General features: G+C 38.1%; 1 protein-coding gene across 3 annotated transcripts; it reads right to left on the bottom strand.

Moving 5' to 3' along the window:
• Positions 1 to 3,243: 3,243 nt before the first annotated feature.
• Positions 3,244 to 19,564, bottom strand: LOC129900372 (eukaryotic translation initiation factor 2 subunit alpha homolog). Of its 3 annotated transcripts, XM_055975329.1 has the most exons (7): positions 19,052 to 19,559; positions 17,227 to 17,283; positions 17,048 to 17,134; positions 16,821 to 16,967; positions 16,530 to 16,634; positions 4,194 to 4,292; positions 3,244 to 3,700 (listed from the first exon to the last, which is right to left on the bottom strand). In XM_055975329.1, exons 1-7 carry the CDS (start codon positions 19,433 to 19,435, stop codon positions 3,545 to 3,547), a joined length of 1,035 nt encoding a protein of 344 aa, XP_055831304.1. In that variant the 5' UTR covers positions 19,436 to 19,559; the 3' UTR covers positions 3,244 to 3,544. The 3 variants fall into 3 exon arrangements, 2 of the variants coding, with proteins under 2 accessions (XP_055831304.1, XP_055831305.1); XR_008769606.1 differs by lacking the exon at positions 3,244 to 3,700 and having other exon boundaries at positions 4,201 to 4,292; positions 16,530 to 16,689; positions 19,052 to 19,564; XM_055975330.1 differs by lacking the exons at positions 3,244 to 3,700; positions 4,194 to 4,292 and having other exon boundaries at positions 16,614 to 16,689; positions 16,793 to 16,967; positions 19,052 to 19,564.
• Positions 19,565 to 20,016: the final 452 nt, after the last annotated feature.

Here is a 20,016-nt window from a genome sequence, read left to right as displayed (position 1 = left end):
TGATGATAAACTAGGGTCATGTTCTCGCTCAGGGACGGGGACGGGGATAGGAATGGGATGGGGACGAGGGTAAGGAGGGGTAAGTGGGTTAAAAGAGAGTCTACACTAAGAGTAGGTTTTTGGAACATTGGGATGTTAACGGAAAAATCCATAGAGCTAGTTAAGATTCTAAAGAAGAGGAAGATTAATATAGCTTGTGTCCAAGAGACCAAATGGGTAGGTTCTAAATCTAAGGAGGTAGACGGGTATAAGCTTTGGTTCTCTGGTAGATTAAAGTATAGGAATTGGGTAGGCATTTTAGTAGACAGTGATTTAAGGGATCAGGTGGTGGAGGTTAGGAGAGTCATTGATTGGATGATGTCGATTAAGGTGGTCGTTGAAGGGATCACGTTGAACATTATTAGTGCTTATGCACCACAAGTGGGCTTAGGCGAGGAGGATAAGAGGCGCTTTTGAGAGGATCTGGACTAGTTAGTGGGAGGCATACCACATACTGAGAAGCTTTTCGTGGGAGGGGATTTCAATGGGCACATCGGGTCTATTTTGGGAGGGTATGATGATGTGAATGGAGGTTTTGGCTTCGGGGACATAAATGGAGGAGGAGTTTCACTTTTGGATTTTGTAAGAGCTTTTGGGTTGGTGATAGCCAATTCAAATTTCCCAAACAATGAGGACCACTTGATAACCTTCCGTAGTTCGGTGGCTAAAACTCAGATAGATTTTCTACTCCTTAGGAAGAATGATAAAGGTCTATGCAAAGACTGTAAGTTCATTCCGATCGACAACCTTACAACCCGACATAAGATCTTGGTGATGGATTTAGGGATCAAGATGATGAGGAAGAAGAGGGTGGGGGATGACCGACCTAGGATCAGATGGGGGAGTTTGACCACGGCTAGTGTCCTGGAGATGGGAGAGAAATTGAAGAATATGGAGGCATGGAATAGTAGTGGGGATGCGAACAGTATATGGGATAGGATGGCTAGTTGTATTAGGATTGTAGCAAGGAAAGTGTTGGAAATCTCGACAGGTAGTCGTAGTCGGCATCGAGGGGACTGGTAGTGGAATGGAGAAGTGCAAGAGAAGGTGGAAGCAAAGAAGATGGCGTATAAGAAGTTGATAGAAAGCAAGGATAAGATGGAGAAGTGGACGAATAGGGAACTTTATAAGATAGCGAGGAAGGAGGCAAAGTCGACAGTTTCGACGACAAAAATGGCAGATTTTGAACGTCTTTATGCTGAACTAGAAGAGAAAGGAAGGATAGGAAATGCGATGTGGATCAAGTAAAGTGAATTAAGGACGGGCATGGAAAAGTATTGATAGAGGAAACCCTCATTAAATAGAGACGGCAGTCCTACTTCCATAAACTCTTGAATGAAGAAGGGGACAGAGAGATTGTGTTGGGAGATTGTGAATATACAGGGAGGCGTCGCGATTTTGGGCGTCGCAATTTTGGGGAGGCATCTACAAAGTGATGGTTAGAACGGCTATGTTATATGGGGAGGAGTGTTGTCCAGTTAAGGTCTCTCACGTTCAAAAGATAAAATGTCGAGATGAGAATATTGAGATGGATGTGTAGGCATACCAGGAGCGACAGGATTAGAAACGAGGATATTCGAGACAAGGTAGGAGTGGCCTCGGTGGAAGACAAGATGCGGGAAATGCGACTGAGATGGTTTGGGCATGTGAAGATGAGAGACACAGATGCCCTAGTGTAGAGGTGTGAGAGGTTAGCCATGGATGGTTTCAGAAGAGGAAGGGGTAGGCCGAAGAAATATTGGGGAGAGGTGATTAGACAAGACATGGCGCAACTACAGCTTATCGAGGACATGAACTTAGATAGGAGGGTGTAGAGGATCCACATTAGGGTGGAAGGCTAGTACATAGTCTCGTTATTCTCCCTTATTAGTAGGTGCATTAGCGCACTATAATTTCTTGTGCTCTGATTTCTGTTATTATCTATTACTTTCTGTACTTTGATTACTCTATTTAATCTGTGTCGCTCTCGTTATTTGCTTTTCCATATCGCTTTAAACTTTTAGCCTTATCTAACCTCTTTTTATGCTTTTATTGAGCCGATGGTCTTTGGGAAACAGCCGTCCTACCTTAGTAGGAGTAAGGTCTGGATACACTTTACTCTCTCCAGACCCCATGCTGTGGGATTTCACTAGGTTGTTGTTGTTGTAAATTTAGTTATATTTTTTGAAATCAAGAGAATCTGAGCCCCCAAAAATTTTGAAAATGCTAGACCATATTCCTCCATTATATTGAAGAGAATTAGATAAAGTTTATTTGCATATGATGGAAGAAAATTGTCACTAAAGTGTGAAAATTCAAGCCATGGAAAACAATAGCTAAAGATCTTCTTTGTAATATCATTTACAAGCTTCTCTTTTTCCTTTTCTTTAATAATAGTTTTTGTTACATTTTTTTCCTTAGATACGGAAGCAGAAATATTTCTATACTTGAATATTAAAAAAGTTTGCATATCTAAGGTATTTTATGACCGCGTGAAGCATGATAAAATACTCAAATATGTATTAGTGTGCCTTGTGGGGTCATTATCATCCTTTCCCTGACATCATTATTTTAAATGGCATGTAAAAAGTCCTTAAATTCTTTAAAATTACCAAAATATGTGAGACTTACAAAGTTCTAAAAACCTGGGGTAAAAAAAGAAGACAAAATTATGTGGGGACTACAAAAAATGACTATTCTCGCTTACATATAGTTGTAATGTAATGTAATATTACTACTAAGATCTTTAAATGGAAAATTGTGGTACGAGTTAAGAGTTTTTTTTTCCCTTAAATTTTGTCCAGCTAAAACTGTTCTATGTTGTATTCAGAATGTATAAAGTAGGGGGCTATGCCTGATCTTAGATATACAAATGTACAAGTATTCATGGTACGAGTTATAGTTGAATCAGACATTGGATGATGACGTGTTTGCATAGTAGTCTCAGATCGTGAGACTGAAATGCTCAATATCCTACTATAATCTTATATATAATGTATATAAAAAAAAAATAACCCTCTCCATATATTGTTTGTTGAAAAAGAGAAATAAAAGGCAAGAAAAAAAAATATTGAAGAGTGGTAGCTCGACAACACAGAACAAACAGTGAAAGGGTCAATCGGAGATGGAGCCGGCTGGCTTTACTGACATCGCCACCAACTTATCAGACACGTACAATTGAATTGAACAAATATAATTCACGGAAATGAAATTGATTTAACATGATTCAGAAGTGGCAATAAACCCCATTGCACATACCAGAAGTAACTAAGCACAATCGAAATACAAGGGATGTCAAAATGTAGGCAAATGAATGGACAAGACGTACTAGTTGTGAACATAAGGTATTTTGGCCAAAGGCCCAATCCATCAGTACACTTGTATGTAACAAACAGTATGGTTGGTTGGTTGGTTGGTTTATATACCATCTCAAATGATCAATAAAGAAATAAGGCCAACAGTAAACTAAGGGCAGAGAGAAGTCAAGAGCGCATATGTTGAAGTGTGCTATTCAAGTCCTCCATTTTTAATCTGTTATTCCAGTTCCTGACTTTTCAAGATCAATTTCTCCCATTCCGGTATCCTCCTCCTCTTCACTATCTTCATCACCACTGATCTCCTCATTTTCACGTCCAAGTTTAGCCATCTGTTCCGCAAGTAATTTATCTTCTCGTTCACTCACCTGAATAGATTTATCACATCAGAGTTGCAACATGAATCAAAGTTACGAGACAAAACCAAAGAAAAGTTGTGACAATTTTATAATTGTAGGTTCTTTTTTTATATGTCAATAATATAAAATTATAGTGCTGAATTGCAGTCAATTCAAATCCTTCCTCGGGGTATCAAGTGAGTTATTTTGGATTCAGTTTTACTTAATCCAGAGGGGGGGGGCGGGGGGGAGGGGGGGATGTCTCAACTCTTCCCCAGCATGAAATAATTGTCAAGAGATTTACAAACAAACTTCATTAACTACAGTATTTTTTTGGTGTTGAGAAAGTTAATAATTATACTATTTGTTTGTGCTAATCTCACAACTCTAAATCTAACCTTGATCCATCTCTTGATTTGTCAACTACCCCAATTGTCAAAATAAAGGTCTCTCACAGTTACGAAGAAGAAAAATCCATGACAATGATTAGAACAAAAACAGTTTTAATGAACAAAATGCTCACCGCGCGAGGGGCCTCCTTGACTGTAAGTTTTCCTTTATGACGTTCTATTTCCTCGGTGCAAGCGGCAATTGCTTTACTGAGGACAGATATACCTTGCTCCTGCTCCAAGAAATAAAGCACAAATTGTCATCTGAAATTTGGATTCCATTTGAAATTTGACATAAATTTAAGAGGCAAGAAATTCATAGGGCAAGAAATAAATTATAGGTTATGTGCTTCATAAATCCAACATCTAAACCCGCCAACCAAGACTGCAGAAATAGCAAATCATAATCCACGTGTCACACCAAAGTGATGAAGAGAAGCACTCTACAGTAGGGGTGTTCATGGTTCGGTTTGGGTCGGTGATTGATTAAAATCATAACTAAACCAATTTAATCGGTTTTTAAATGTATAAAATCATAACCAAACCAAGTAAAATAATAACCACCGGTTTGGTTAATGTCGGTTTGGTTCAGTTTGGTTCGATTTTTTGATTTATGACTAGCCGGGAAAATTCAAATATTCTCTCTCTACATTCTTCAAATTTCTTATGAAGCTCTTTTTTCCTCACGGCCCACAAGGGCGAACTTTGCTGCGTATTGAGGAAAAGACATGCTGATGGCAAATCAGGTGGACCAAACTTGCAACACAGTTTAGATTTAAAAGAACAAGTCAAACAGAAGTTTCAAAATACAAACAACTTTGTCCACTAAAATGAAAAAATTACATATTTAAACTAAACTAACTAGAGAATCCATAATATAATCAAAAGTACTTCGACCGTCTTAAATTAATAATTAAAAGGTATAAAATATCTTTAATTATTTATGAAAAGCTAATATTATACATAAAAATAATTATAAATTTTATGTATATAATTATCGGTTTGGTTCGGTTATTTTTTACTATAACCATAACCAAATCAAATATTATCGGTTTTTCAAATTTAAAACCAAACCAAACCAAACCAAATGTCGGTTTTTTTATTCGGTTTGATTAAATTTTCGGTTTGGTTTTGGTTTTAACCAAAACTGTGAACAGCCTTACTCTACTGCACATGAAAATTCTTCTGAACAATGGAATAGCACAACCACTAGACTGTTTTAACTCTTCGGTGCAGTCTAGTGGTTGTGTAATTCCATTGTTCAGAAGAATTTTGCATATGCTGAAGAGTGTCTTTCATATTTATTTGTGCAAAACATTCTTTCAGTGTTATTTATGGTGAGCAACACTTGAATAACACAGGCCTAGAGGGTCAACTCCATTATGAACCAGAATTCTGCAATCAATCCACAAAATATATTAGTTTCCTTTCATTCCCTGTTTTCCCCCTTTCTGTGACTTATTTCCAGTTGTCCATCTTTAGAATAGTGCCTTGGACAGAAGGGTTTACACAAGTCAATGCTCAGTCTCAGAAAGAATGTTTTGCGACAAAAGAATATGAATAGTTGAACACACATAAGTATAAGGAAGGGAAAACGAACATAGATTTCTTGAATTTAAAGTCCAAGCTTTCTATTTAAGAGTATTTAGAAACTTAACATTTAAAAAGCATAAAAAATAGCTAACTCAAAGAGATATCATTGATTTATAAGACAATGTCTAGACGGACATTTCAAATGAGAGTATTTTGAAAAAATGGAACACTATACATAGGGCTGGGCATAAAATACCGAAAACCGAATTACCGAACCGAACCGGCTATTTCGGTATTTTGATATTCGGTAATTCGGTAATTCGGTTAGGTATTCGGTACCAAATTTTATATTTCGGTATTTCGGTTTCGATATTCGGTATTTACAAATATACCGTTCGGTATTCGGTAAATATTTACCGAATACCGAAATTAAATGGGTAAATGACCAGCTGGTCCAGCCCATTGTATTCTCAATTCTGTAGGGCCTAAAGGAGTAAAGGCCCATAAACATATTAATAAAATGTCCAGCCCAAATCCCTAAATTGTCCAGCCCAAATTCCTAACCCTAAGTAAACATATATATTGCGAAATAGGGTTTTTGCTTTAGAGAAGCTATCCTCGTTGAGTTCTGCGTCCTTGGTAACCCTAAGTCATGGCGGAACAGACAGAGAAGGCGTTTTTGAAGTAGCCAGGTGTTTTTCTAAGCTCTAAGAAGACCGGTAAGGGAAAGTGCAGGTATTCGGTACCAAGAAGTATCAGAGATACGAGAAGAGGCACTCCAATATTCCAGCTCACATATCACCATGCTTCCGTGTGAAAGAGGGAGATCATTTTCTATTGGACAGTGCAGGCCTTTATCCAAAACCATGAGGTTCAATGTCTTGAAGGTGATTCCAGCTGGTGCTGGTGGTGGCGGGAAAAAAGCTATTACCGGAATGTGAGCTTGGTGCCTCCATTTTTGTTGTTACTTCTAGGAATGAAATACATACTTCTATGCTGTTACTGGATTGTTGTCTTCATTGATTTTCCTGAGCTTCAAATTTTGAAACTTACTACTAGCAGCAAGTTTTAACCCCTCTAAAATTTTTGTTGCCTGTGTTTTAAAGTAGGCAGCAGCTTTAATTAGTTCCATCTTGTGATAATTAAGCACTTAAAGCTAACAATATTTGTTGGAGGTTGTTGTATGTTGCATCTTGCACTATGGAAGCTCAATTTTGGTATTACCGAATACCGTACCGAACCGAATTTTGATTTACCGATTACCGAATTATCGAACCGAAGTTTGAAAGTTCGGTATTTGGTATATATTTTGAATTACCGATTACCGAATTATCGAATCCAAATTTTAAAAATACTGAACCGAATACCGAACGCCCAGCCCTAACTATACAAGCCTGTAACTTAATGTTATTCTATCCTCTTTCTGTTTTCACATGTAGGCATGGCATTATCTAAAAAAAACCATAGCAATAGAAACACAATTAGATATTACAGGATATCTTCTAAGCAGTATGCAGAATAGAGAAGATGTTCTACACTTTCCCTTCTCCATAGTCCATACTATTGGAGAATCTACCACGGAATCCAATACACTAGCTTTTTAGGGAGGAACAAGACAAATATGTTAGTATCATTTTAAAGCTATAGGGATTTTTAGAGTTAACAATAATGCAGTTAGAGATACCCAGCAGAAGTGACTTAGCATGTAAGTTTTGTAGTCTTGAAGCATTTATCTTCATTTAGGTTAATATTATCAACCTCTATGTATTTGATTTAGTGTTGTTTGAGGGCTCAACTGAAGTACGCTTTATGCACTGGTTGTTGAGTACTTCGACTCACATAAACAGCTCTTCAGTGAAGGCACCAAGGCATGTGTCTCATCTCCCATGGCTCTATTTGAAGAGGTTGCACTTAATAATAAAGTGAACATAGCAGTGTCAGTCCCTGAATTATTGGTTTATTCCAGGGTTGGATGGCACGAAATGGTAAAATGATCATCGATATTTTGGTGAATTCTCCAATCGGTAGTGTATTTCTTGGTTTTGTTGATGCTAGCAATGAATCTACCAATTCTACCAAAATGTACAACTTGTTCAAGAACACTATTAAAAGAAACGGACCCGGAAAATGTTGTACAAGTTGTAACCGATAATGCTAGTGAGAATGTTAAAGTAGGAAGCATGATGATGGGTATGTACCCACACATTTATTGGACTCCATGTGCTGCTCATTGCATCAATTTGATGTTCGGTGGCATTCAAGATTAACACCTATGCTTCAGGTAATATCACTATCCTATCCTCTAACTTTCTTTATAGTTAATATTTAATATTTACTAGCTACTAATTACCATAATTATATTACTTTAACAGTTTTTAAGAAGGCCAGCAAGATTCATTCTTACATTAGTCAAAGGTCGTCGTTGAACTTGATGAGAAAATTCACCAATGAAAGAAATTTGGTGAAACCAGCCAAGACAAGATTTGCAACGGCCTACTTGACTTTGAGAGTTATGTACAGTCAAAAGAAAAATTTGAGAATTCTAATCCTCTCAACCGAATGGACTTCAAGTAGATTTGCAAAGGAAACTTTGGGAAAAGATGTTACCAACCTTCTTATTTCTGCCCACTTTTGGAATGATGTTGTTCGGGCACTTAAAGTATGTGGTCCTTTGACAACAGTGCTTTGTTTGGTGGATGGGGAGAAAAAAACACCAATGGGCTATATTTATGAAGCAATGAATAGAGAGAAGGAAACTATTGAGCGGGCCTTTGGTGGAGTTAAAAAGCAATATGAGAAAGTGTTTGAAATCATTGATGCAAGGTGGACTGACCAACTCCATCGGCCTTTGCATGCTGCAGGCCATACTTTGAACCCAGGATTGTTTTATAAAGCTCATGAAGATGGCACTATACATCAGGATGTGTGGACGGGCATGTGTTGAGAAGATGAACCCCGATATAACAACACAAGATTTACTAGTCGCTGAGGTTCCTAGGTACAAAAATGGCGACGAACTGTTTGGTTATGGTCACGCTCAAAGAGCCAAAGACACAAGGTCACCGGGTAAGTGAGTTGATTTAGTTCTTTATACTATAGCTTTACTTAAGTTATTTGACTTATTTATACTTATTATTAACCTTTAAATTTATTTTTTTATAGTTGAATGGTGGTCACTATTTGGTAGTCAAACTCCAAACTTGTAAAAGTTTGCCATGAAAATGTTAAGTCTAACTTGTAGCTCATCCGAATGTGAGCGAAATTGGAGTGTGTTTGAACACATAAGAAGAATATTTATATTCTAACATCCATATTAAATTATTATTAGTATTATTAGTATTTGTTAGTTAATATCTACCACTTATGCGCAGATTAATTCTAAAAAGAGAAATTGGCTTGCACTATCACGTCTCAATGATCTAGTGTACATTAAGTACAATAGAACATTGAAACATCATTAGGATGCTCGTGATACCATTGATGCAATTGCCTTGGACTATATTGATGAGGCAAATGAATGGTTGGCTGGATGCCCCGAAGATCAAGAAGACGAACTAGTATATGAAGAAGGTGATCTTACTTAGGGTACTGTTGCTAAGGCAATTGGAGTTGACGAGAGTATCTATGGTCTTATGGGAATTCCTTCAAGATCAAGGGCACTTGACAAGGGAAAAGGAGTACAAACTACATCTACAAGTTCAAGTAGGACGTCTCGGACACTAATTGATGAAGAATCCGAGTAAGAAGATGAGGAGCAATATAATCATAATGAAATGGATGTTGATCTTCAAGATTTTGATTTTCTTGAAGAAGAAGAGACTTTAAGAGTTCTAGTATTGTTTGTCAATTGTCTTATGAATTATTGAATCATTCAAGTTCTAGACAATGTTCAAAAATGTCATCATTTGGAATAACTTTAGGGAATGCTCCCAGGCACAACTATCAAGGTTAGCCTGCCCTAACCTAAGATCGAACAGCCATTGATTGGGGGGATTTTTCCAACAACTATGGCCGGATTTACATCACCCGGGAATAACAACATTTATTACAACGCAGGATTTAAGTCGTACGAAATTACCAGATGCAAAGGAGCAGATTCTTGGTATGAGTGGATAGAGAGTAGCAGAAACTTAATGAGAAGAGTAAAGATTAGCATTAAAGTCTTGTGGTGGTTGGTCTCAATATTTATTGAGGCATCCAAGGTACAAGAGAGTTGTTAGGAGATGGAATCTGAAGGACCATTTTGCAGAGTTCTATTGCACTTTAAATACAATGAAAACGGCAGATATGTCAGTTTTTTTGCTATTCAAGGACAGAACAAATCTGTAATTATTACACCGGAATCTTCATACAAAGGGGGATGGAATATGGAATAACCATCTGGCCTAGTGCTTTGTCCCCTGCACATGCTGTTATGCCCTCTAATATTTCCTGCTGCTCAAGAGGTGATAGAAGTAAATTGTTCTCTTCTTGAATAATAAGGGCAGTTTCTCATCTCCAGATAGGGTCTCCAGTCTTCTGGCTCAGAGTATAGTTCCTCATAATAAGTTACTATCTCCTTTTGTATCTCCTCTGGTCTATTTAGAATTTCTCCTCACTTTCAGCTTTGAAATTGTGTTCATTCTCCTATGTGCAGTTGCAGTTCAGTGGAAGAAAGCAGTGTTTCTATCGCCTTGCTTTAACCACATTGCCCTGGATCTTTGTCTCCAAGCTATTTCCTATCTTTTAGCTATGTTTCAAACTTCATGTTAAAGCTATTCTAGAGGTTATCTCTTCTGCCCCCAGGGTTTTGTGCTCCTGTATATCCTCTAATTCAGCTAGCTGTTTCAGAACATTTTGTTTTTGAGCTCCCAAGTTCCCCTGTGCAGTTTTGCTCCATTCTTTTAACTTCTCTTTTAGTGCTTTGAGCTTTGCAACCAGTACCTAATCAGGTTTCCCTTTGAAGTTGAAAGAATTCCACCACCCTTTTACTTTGTCATTGAAACCCTCTATATCCAGCCACCAGTTCTGAAACTTAAAGTATGACTTTGTGTTTTCTCAATCACCACATTGTAGCATTATGGGAGAATGATCAGAGGTTTCTCTGTGAAGTATATTCTGTCTTATGTTTATGAAGTTTGTTTCCCACTCTTCAGAGAACAAGATTCTGTCCAGTCTAGCTGTTGGTGTATGTCTGTCTCCTTTCTTCCAAGTGTATTTCCCCCCAAATAATTCAGGATCAACTAACTCCATGTCTTCTATGAAGTCTGAGAAGTCTGTCACTCCTTTGTTGATTCTGTTGCAATTTTTCTTTTCTGATGAGTACCTCACAGTGTTGAAATCCCCACAAAGAACCCAAGGACCTGAAATTAGACCCCTGGCAGCACCAATTTCCCGCCAAGTCTCTTCCCTTTCTTCTCTATCATTTGGAGCATAGACTCCTGTGAGGTGCCAGCTAAAATCTTGACGTAACTCTGTGAAGCTACCGGTAACTGAGTACTTCCCCACACTGCTGATTTCCCCTTCCCTCTCCCTTTTGTCCCACATAATAACAATGCCTCCCTTGGTTCCACTGGCTTCTAACTGAGCATAATTCACCCATTTATTCCCCCATACCTCCTTAACAATACTAGCAATTTCCCCTTCCACCTTTGTTTCCTGAAAGCAAAACACATCAGCCTTCCAGCTCTTCATAATGTTCTTAATTACTCCCTCCTTTCTTGCATAGTTCATCCCCCTTATGTTCTGTGAAACTATATTTAGCTTCATCATTATTCATGGCTAGGTATCCCCCTTTACTTCTAGTACCAAAGTTCATGAATTTTGTGTCCAGTTTAAGACCTTTCAATTCTTCACCCCTTTTTTTAACAGATAAGACTTCCCCCTGTCCCCCCTTGTTGCCTTGATTGTTATTATCGATTTTCATGAAAAGCTCCTCTTCTTTCTCCTCACATCCTCTAAAGTCTACCCCAAATTCTGTACTCAATCTAAGTATGTGTTGCTTAATCCAGAGTAGAGGATTTACTGGATTAGCTTGGCCTTCTATTGGTAGTTGAATCATCAGTGGTACACAATATCCTCAGTGATTTCCGTGCTGCTATCATTGTGATCATTCAGTTGTGTTGTTTCTGCTACTTGTCTCTCCATGTTTGTTGCTACAGTTACAATGACTGCAGTCTCCCCCACCTCATGTGTCTCCTCCTCTTGCTCGCGCGACTTAGAATTTTCCTTCTCCACCTCTAGATTTTTCGGCTTCTCGCATCTGCTTTGATTGTTGGTTTGAGAGAGATTAGCCTGTATCTCGATATTTACTTAGTCCAATCTTTGGGCTTCATAGTTAATCTCTTTGTTTTTTAATTTTGTTGGGCTTGAAGCTTTTGTTGGGCCCCTGTTTGTCACTTCACTTATGTGGCCCGCTACTGCATATAATGGCCCTTTCCCTTTAAATTTTTTCACACGTGACTTCTTATTCAAATTTCCTCCAACTGTCGGTGTACCCACTTGTTGTGGTGTATAAACCATTGGTTTCTTCACTAAACTGGAGATTAAACCCTCATTACCTAGTGGTCCTAGGGTTTTCTTCTCTCTCCTCTTTTCCAAGTTTCTGATGATCACCGGTGCCTCGCACCAGATCGGAATTTTGTAGACATATCCATCGTGGGAGATTTCTACTTCCCTCGAAACCTTTTCTCCATCACCCTTCACCTTGATTCGAGCCCAGTGAAGGTGGTTCTTGAGGTTTGTTTCTTCCTTTGTCTCGATGAACCCGCCGCATTGGTCTTCGATTTTTCTGAAGATTTTCTGGGACCACAAATTCAGAGGTAGTCCCATAATTCTTACCCATACCCAATCTCTCTTTACTTCTTCCGGCTAGCAGTCGGAAGTCGGCTTCCACCATTCAAGGATTAAGCTCATCTTCTTCCAAACCCATTTCCCTATCATGACATGTTTTGCTGCTACTCTTGATGCTGCTACTCTTGATGGGAGTTCAAATAGGAATTGACTGTCATTCATAGCAAAGACGCTTACTCCTATGGCTGATTTTAACGTGTTGCAAGCCCATCTTCTTACATCATTCAGCAATGGGGTCTCCTGTGGTGTGCCCTGAAATCTGCCGACAATGCATCTATTGAGAAGATCTGCCTCCACCAACGGTGCTATGTTTGTAACTTCTATGCGAGCATCCTTTGCATGTACCTTTGCTTTCTTCATGGAGTCTGTCATCCACCTACTCCTGTGAACTGCCTCCCTGTATGATGTGCTCGATTGCTTTCCAATGTTAACTGGATGGTTTGACTCCATTGTAGGCTGATTCTTTAGTCAGTGCTGGGACACCATTAAACCTAATTTGGTGGCTATAGTGCAGAATTTTCATGAGGCTAAAAAGTTTGGGAAGAGCATTAATGCCACATTTGTGGCTTTAATTCCTAAGAAAGTGGGAGCTGTGGAACTGACAGACTTTAGACCTATTAGTCTAATAAGTGGAGTTTATAAGATCATATATGAACTCTTGGCAGAAAGGCTGAAGAAGGTGCTACAACAAATGGCATTCATAAAAGGTAGACAAATAATGGATGCAGTCCTGATAGCAAATGAATGTGTAGAGTCCAAACAGAGAAGTCAATGCCCTGGAATTCTATGCAAGCTTGATATTCAGAAGGCTTATGACCACTTAAATTGGAATTTCTTACTACTTATGATGCAAAGGATGGGTTTTGGGGGTAAGTGGATTAGAAGGGTGAAATTCTGCACAAGCACAATCAAGTTCTCTGTTTGTCAATAGAACTCCCAGTGGCTTCTTTCCATCTCAGAAAGGACTGAGACAGGGTGACCACTTGTCACCCTTCTTATTCATTCTAGCATGGAAGGTTTGAGCAATCTGAGTCAGACAGCAAAGGTGAAGGGCTGGGTAAGAGGCTTCCAGGTGGACAATAGTGCACTAAATGACTTGGAGATCACTCATCTACAATATGCAGATGACACTCTTATTTTTTGTTAAGCAGTGAGAGAGCAAATGTTGAAGAGCAATTTTCATCATCTTTGAAGCAGTTTCTGGATTACACATCAACTAGGGAAGGAGCTTCATTTATCCCATTAATGAAGTGGCTGAGGTGAATAGTTTGGCAGAAGTTTTGGGTGGTAGAGTAAGGGAGCTACCAAATATATACCTAGGCATGCCATTGGGGGCAAAGAGCAAATCAAAGGGGATCTGGAATGGGGTGATAGAAAAGTGTGAGAAAAAGCTAACCAACTGGAAGAGCCAACATTTGTCTAGGGAGGTAGACTAATTATGGTTAACAGTGTGCTTGATGCTTTACCTGCTTACATGACGTCTGTGTTCCCAACACCAGACAATGTCATACAGAGCATAGATGCTTTGAGAAGAAACTTATTATGGCAGGGAGATGAAGATAAAAAGAAGTTCCACTTATTCAAGTGGGAAGAGGTCATAAAAAATAAGAAAGAAAGGGGAATGGGGATCAGGAACATGAAAAGGCAAAACAAAAACCTTATGTTAAAATGGTTGTGGAAATTTATGAAAGGAGAGAATATGCTATGGAAAGAGGTGGTCAGGGCAAAATATGAGATGGAGAATAGATGGATGAAAAAGATAGTGACTACACCATATGAATGTGGTATCTGGAGATCAGTAAGAAATCTCTAGCCTCTGCTTCTATCTAGAATCAGATTTCAGGTGGGTAATGGCATGAAGGTGTTATTTTGGGAGGACAAATGGATAACCCAAAAGACCCCTGAAACAATTATTTCCAGACTTGTATGCACTAAGCCTTCAGCAAAATGCAACAATGTCTGGAATGTGGACGGGACAGGGGTGGAACTTGCATCTAAGAAGGAACCTAAATGATTAGGAGATGGGTAACATAGAGGCTTTTCATGACACAATGGAACAATTCAGCAATTTGGCTAATGGGGAAGATAAGGTTGTTCAGAAGAATGGCAGCAAAGGGGTCTTCAGTGTCAATTCAGCTTACAAAGATCTCAATCACTCAAATGACAGGATGGAGCACTGGCCATGGCAGATGATCTGGAGAACTAAAATCTGATACAAGGTAAATTTCTTCACATGGTTACTAGCCAAGGAAGCAGTGCTGACACAAGAAAATATGAGGAAGAGGAAATTCCAACTATGTTAAAGGTGCTACTTATGTGAGGAACAGGCAGAGACAGTCAACCATCTCTTTTTGCATTGCAAATGGACAGATTAACTATGGAGAATATTCAGCAATCTTAGGAAGATCACTTGGGTGAAACCAAGAAACATAGCACAACTTCTAAATTGTTGGATCAATATGGGCAACACTACAGTAAAGGAAGAGAGATGGAAGATTGTCCCAGCTTGCATATGATGGACAGTGTGGAAAGAAAGAAATAGAAGGTGTTTTGAAAGCAAGAAGAACAATTTACAGATTTTTAAGATGAATTGTGTAGCTCTTTATTATTTTTGGTGTAAACAGGTAGTATTAGTACAAGCAGAAGACCTTTTTGATGTTTTAAACTATTTGTGACAAAAAGCAAATATAGAGTCTGTTAGGTTGTAATATGTTTTGAAAGGGGGACTACATTTGTTGTAATATACCTGTGGATTATATAGATGAAAAGTTACCATTCTCCAAAAAAACAAAGTTCTAGACTTTTAGTATCTACTATTAGTTTTTGAATTGAAATATTTGCTAATATATGATATTGCTATTGAGATTTTGGATATATATATAGGCAATTAAATATTTTAAGAATTTGGTATTAATCGCCTTACGCCATCCAAAACACTACTTTAGTTAGTCCGCTTGCATCACATGAATGCTTCCATTATGCAATACGTGAATTATGAGAAAACTTATAGCAGATAACCACTAGGCCACACCCTTAGGTATTATTTTTTTTTGTTTCAAATAGTTTTTCTTGCATCACTTGTATACTTCCATTTGTGCATTTCTTCATTGAAGCGGAAACTTTATGTGCTTCATGCTTAAAGCCATAACATATGTTAGAGCTTATTTATTCTTTAGCCTTTGACAGTATGATTTGCCAGAGTTAGCAGCATACAGAAAGTGATGACCAATGGAAGTGGTTGAGCATATAAGATTAAGATGTGTCTGTTTCCCTTGAGATTGATTTCCTTTTTGTTCTGTCCTACTATAGAGATTCTGTGCAGATTCACTATCCTGAAACTAATATCTGAAAATGCTCTGCTAATTTGAAAATTTCAAAACCATATTTTCACAATCTTTTTCTTCAAAACAAAGGTGAAGGACAAAAAAGTTGTTGGCGAAGTTCATGCAACGGACAGATATAGCAATATACAAGAAGCAGTTTTTGAAGAATCCTAAAAGGTAAAAGAAGTCCAGCTATAGAGCTTCTCAAGGAAACAAGTACACTGAGCAGTATCACTAAGAGAGACATCCTTGTTTGTTGTCAACAGAACTACTAGGGATGAGAGGGAGCATCGAGTTCTCTGCAGCTGCTACAAAGAAACTAGGAGGCTAAACCACTAAAGTGTCTTCCCAGGCCTTTTCTTTTCCCTGATAAGGTCTTATTCCAAGCTAATTTGATAAAGCAGGAATACGATATTAAATGTAGACAACAAATATTTTGTCAAGGAACTCATTAAGAGATGGCACGAAGTATGCTTTCAGCTATTTCTCATTGAAGATTTAAACAAGTTGATCTACTCTCAACTCAAACATCAGGTAGAAACTCAAAGCCCGTGAACCACTTATCTTTCACCAGTCACCAGCCTTCTATATTTCTTTTTTAAAAAAAGTTACTTCTAAGCAGCAACTAAGAATGCTGCACACGCACAGTAGAAAACATAGAACATAAACAGTACTCATGCACAATAACACAATTCAGATCATTCTAACTGGTAAAACCACACCATACCATCAGGGAACAAACAAGATATTAAGTACTAACAACTACATACAACAGTCAGTTACCTTGTCCAGAGTCTGAGTGTTCAACACATATACTGGAGGCGCAACAAGTTTAATTTTGACTGGGCAATCCTTATTACCGGTAGCTTCAGCTTTACGCATTGCTTCCTGAATCGGACATTAATAAACCATCAGTGCAAAGTTCAGCTTTACGCATTGCTTCCTGAATCGGACAATAATAAACCGTAAGTGCAAAGTTAAGTAGTCGATGTTTAGAAAAATGTGTCCTCCACAAGCGTTGACAATGGGTTGAAGAAATACATTACATGAAAAAATGATTCCAACTTCAATAACCTTAATGTGAAGAACACCATCAAACTGAAAACATTTCATCTCAATATCTGCTCGTATCTTCAATGGTTGTGGGGTCATCCTCCTCCTAATGTTTTTGACTAATGCATCTTTAACTTCCTCTGATATAGCAGGAACCACCTTAGTAACCTATAGAAGAATAAGATAGTAAAACTCATTTTCACACCATCGGAAAAATTAACCTAGAAAATGGTATAACAAAAGACTACCTCCTGCCCGTCGGGGCCAGTTTCTTTAATTTCACGGGTGAGGGAATTTAGAACCGAATCTGGATCATTGACAATAAGCTTGAATGCCTGGAAATCAAAACCAAGAAATCTAGATGTGACGAATCTTGATAACCATAAAAGAAAAAAGGAAGGCACTGGAAATGGATACCAATTCTCACCTCAAAAGCATGACCATATTTTCTGTATAAAGGCCAACCAATATGGACATAAAGGTCCTGCAATAAAAATCAGACGACTGAATAGAAATTGAAGAGAAGATGTAAAGATCTTATGAAAAAGGGCAAGGAGACGAATAAAGCTGATCATAATAATTAATAGCACAGAGGAGAAAGTAGATTATGCACAAAATACTTTTGTCTTCAGACTTGAAATATTTGCTACCAGCAGAAAGAAAAGAAAACAGTGATGCCGCTTTTCTGCTATTTTAATTTTTAGTCAGGGGCATTGAATGAGCCCATGTAATGCCAGCAAGTGTCCTACACTATGGTCTCTTTCTCCTCATTTTGAACCTGATTGGGTGGATACAGTAAAAGTCCTAAGTTTTTCTTTATGCCCATATCAACACTTCAGTTTTTGCAAGGCTGGCACAGGATAGGTTTGCAAAGCGCTTCAAGCATTATTTGGTATACTATACTAGCTGCGGTATGATGGTGTATGGAAAAGAAACGAATCATAGGGCGTTTGAGGATAGAAAGGACTCAGTTATCAATATCAAACATAAATGACTTTTTTCGCTTAGTTTTTGGTGAAACGTGTCTACTGTAAATGTCTCTTACTCCAATGCCATGATTGACTTCATTTGCACATTACACAATCTGTAATATTTTCCTTTTGGTTGTAACTTTTCAAGCATCATCTTTTTGCTGATTTTAACATTACTAATTCAATGTTACCCTTTACCGATCATAATAAAATCAGTGCCGAGCTTTTTTCTCAATCAAGAGTCAACTCTAGAAGGAGACCAACCATGTATTTGTGTTGTTCCAATGAAGGGCATATCATGAGTTCTAGTTAACTATAAGGAGAGATAAGGTAAGGCACAATGCTCCACAGATCCACGTAGATCATATTTACCCTAACTAAAAATGTAACAAAGTTGAAGACAGGCAGGAAGAAGAAATGAAAACAAAACACGACATATGGTATTTGGCCTCCCAATTAGGCTATAGAGGCAGGTAAAGTAATTGCTAAAGTTATCATATGTATATAGCAAAAACAAACTGCAGTGGTACAAAACATTCCCTCTCACTTGACCAACTCAAAAGTTCAATTCTTCATGACAAAAAATAATTTGAAACCTGTCAATGCTGTCCACACTACAGCACTACCCAGCCTGTGCGAAACATACACCAAGAGAACAGTTTCATCTTCCAATACATGTTCTCTAAAATGCACGGCAGTTCATTGGGCACAGGATTACACAGTAAATTGCAGAAAGCAGAATTTTATTCTGCTCCACATCAATTCCCCAAAGAAATAAAAATTTTACATCCCAGCTTCAACGTGTCCCTCAGGCAAAAACATCCCCAGGTGCTAAAGAAATTCAGCGCTATTGTGACATGACAGAGATACCCAGTAAGCTTCTGCATACTGCACAATACTAAATCTAGTGTCCAATGATTCTCCTACAACATGAACTCTTAACATGGGACCCATACAAATACAAGACTTGGCATCATATGCTTGACTATTTAGTGTATTGAGAAATTTAAAGGAGAGATGCTTTTTGTTCATTCGGACTTTTATCTTCAACAACAATAACAACATACCCAATGTAGTCCCACAGAGAGTGGGGCTTGGGATACCAGACAGCACTCTGGTTGGTGCTTGGGATGAGTGTTGAAATAATGCTGAATTAATAGAACAGTCCACTTCTACTTCCTTTACATTTGAATGAAGGACCCATATTCACAACTAATTTCTCCACAACCAAATAAATTCAACACGAATCAAAAGAAACTTAAAGAGAGAGAGACGGCTCACCTCCAGATCGATATTCATAGTTTCAGCAACATGACGCATAATGGAATGAACAAGCTTGCTCTTATTGTACCTTTCCTCACAACCCTGAATATCTTCCTCAGAGACCCTTCGCTTACTAAGATCAATGTAACCTTTATCTTTGTCAACCCTAAGCACCATGACGGGCTCGATTCTGCCAACTTTGATGAGACTACTGATACTCCTAATTCGACGACGAGAAAGCTCAGAGAAAAGGATCATTCCTTCAATGTTATTGTACTCAAGAAGAGAAACATAGGCACCACTGTCAGCCATACTCTTGACCTGTATCATCACAGCCTGGTCCACTTCAGGATACTTGACCTCGTACATTCGGCACTCTAGGTTCGGAGGGTTCGTCGCCATGATTGACCTGGGATGAGGTAGCGTGATAGGGTTCTTGCTCTGCTGGGTTTTTGGAGAATGGCCGAGCCAGATGAGAAATCTTTTGAATGTGTTTGATTTAGGCAGGAAAACAAAGTTATATTCTCCCGACAAAAGAAGTCTTTAAATCAAGGCGAAAGCTCAACGATCAGTTTTCATTTACACGTCTCAATTAAGTTATATTTATTTTTGATATTTCACATCAGGTTCTACTATATTATTTTGATACTTTTTACTTGCATGATACAGTGAGTATATGACACTCACGATTACGCATAAAAGGCTTATTTAATCAATTTTTAATTTTCTTTTCTTTTTCTTCCTCATTTTTGAGTGAAATATCCTTATCTTCTTTTGTTTTCTGATTGAAGGACATACAGTGCAATCAGCTACTCTCTATAGACAGCGAGATCTATACTTTTGATTCTTGATTTTAACATCCTTTTGGTTTAATCAACTTTAGTTTCAGTTTCATAAGCTATATGTTGCTAGATCTGCTTTAAAAGTATTTTTTCTTTTTATAAATTTAATTTACTTTACTAACGGTTCCTCAATATCTACAA

The sequence above is a fragment of the Solanum dulcamara genome, chromosome 8 (genome assembly GCF_947179165.1).
Source record: "Solanum dulcamara chromosome 8, daSolDulc1.2, whole genome shotgun sequence".
Lineage (NCBI taxonomy): Eukaryota > Viridiplantae > Streptophyta > Magnoliopsida > Solanales > Solanaceae > Solanum > Solanum dulcamara.
The sequence above is the reverse complement of the archived record's forward strand: the minus strand, read 5'-3'. Positions and strand labels throughout refer to the sequence as shown.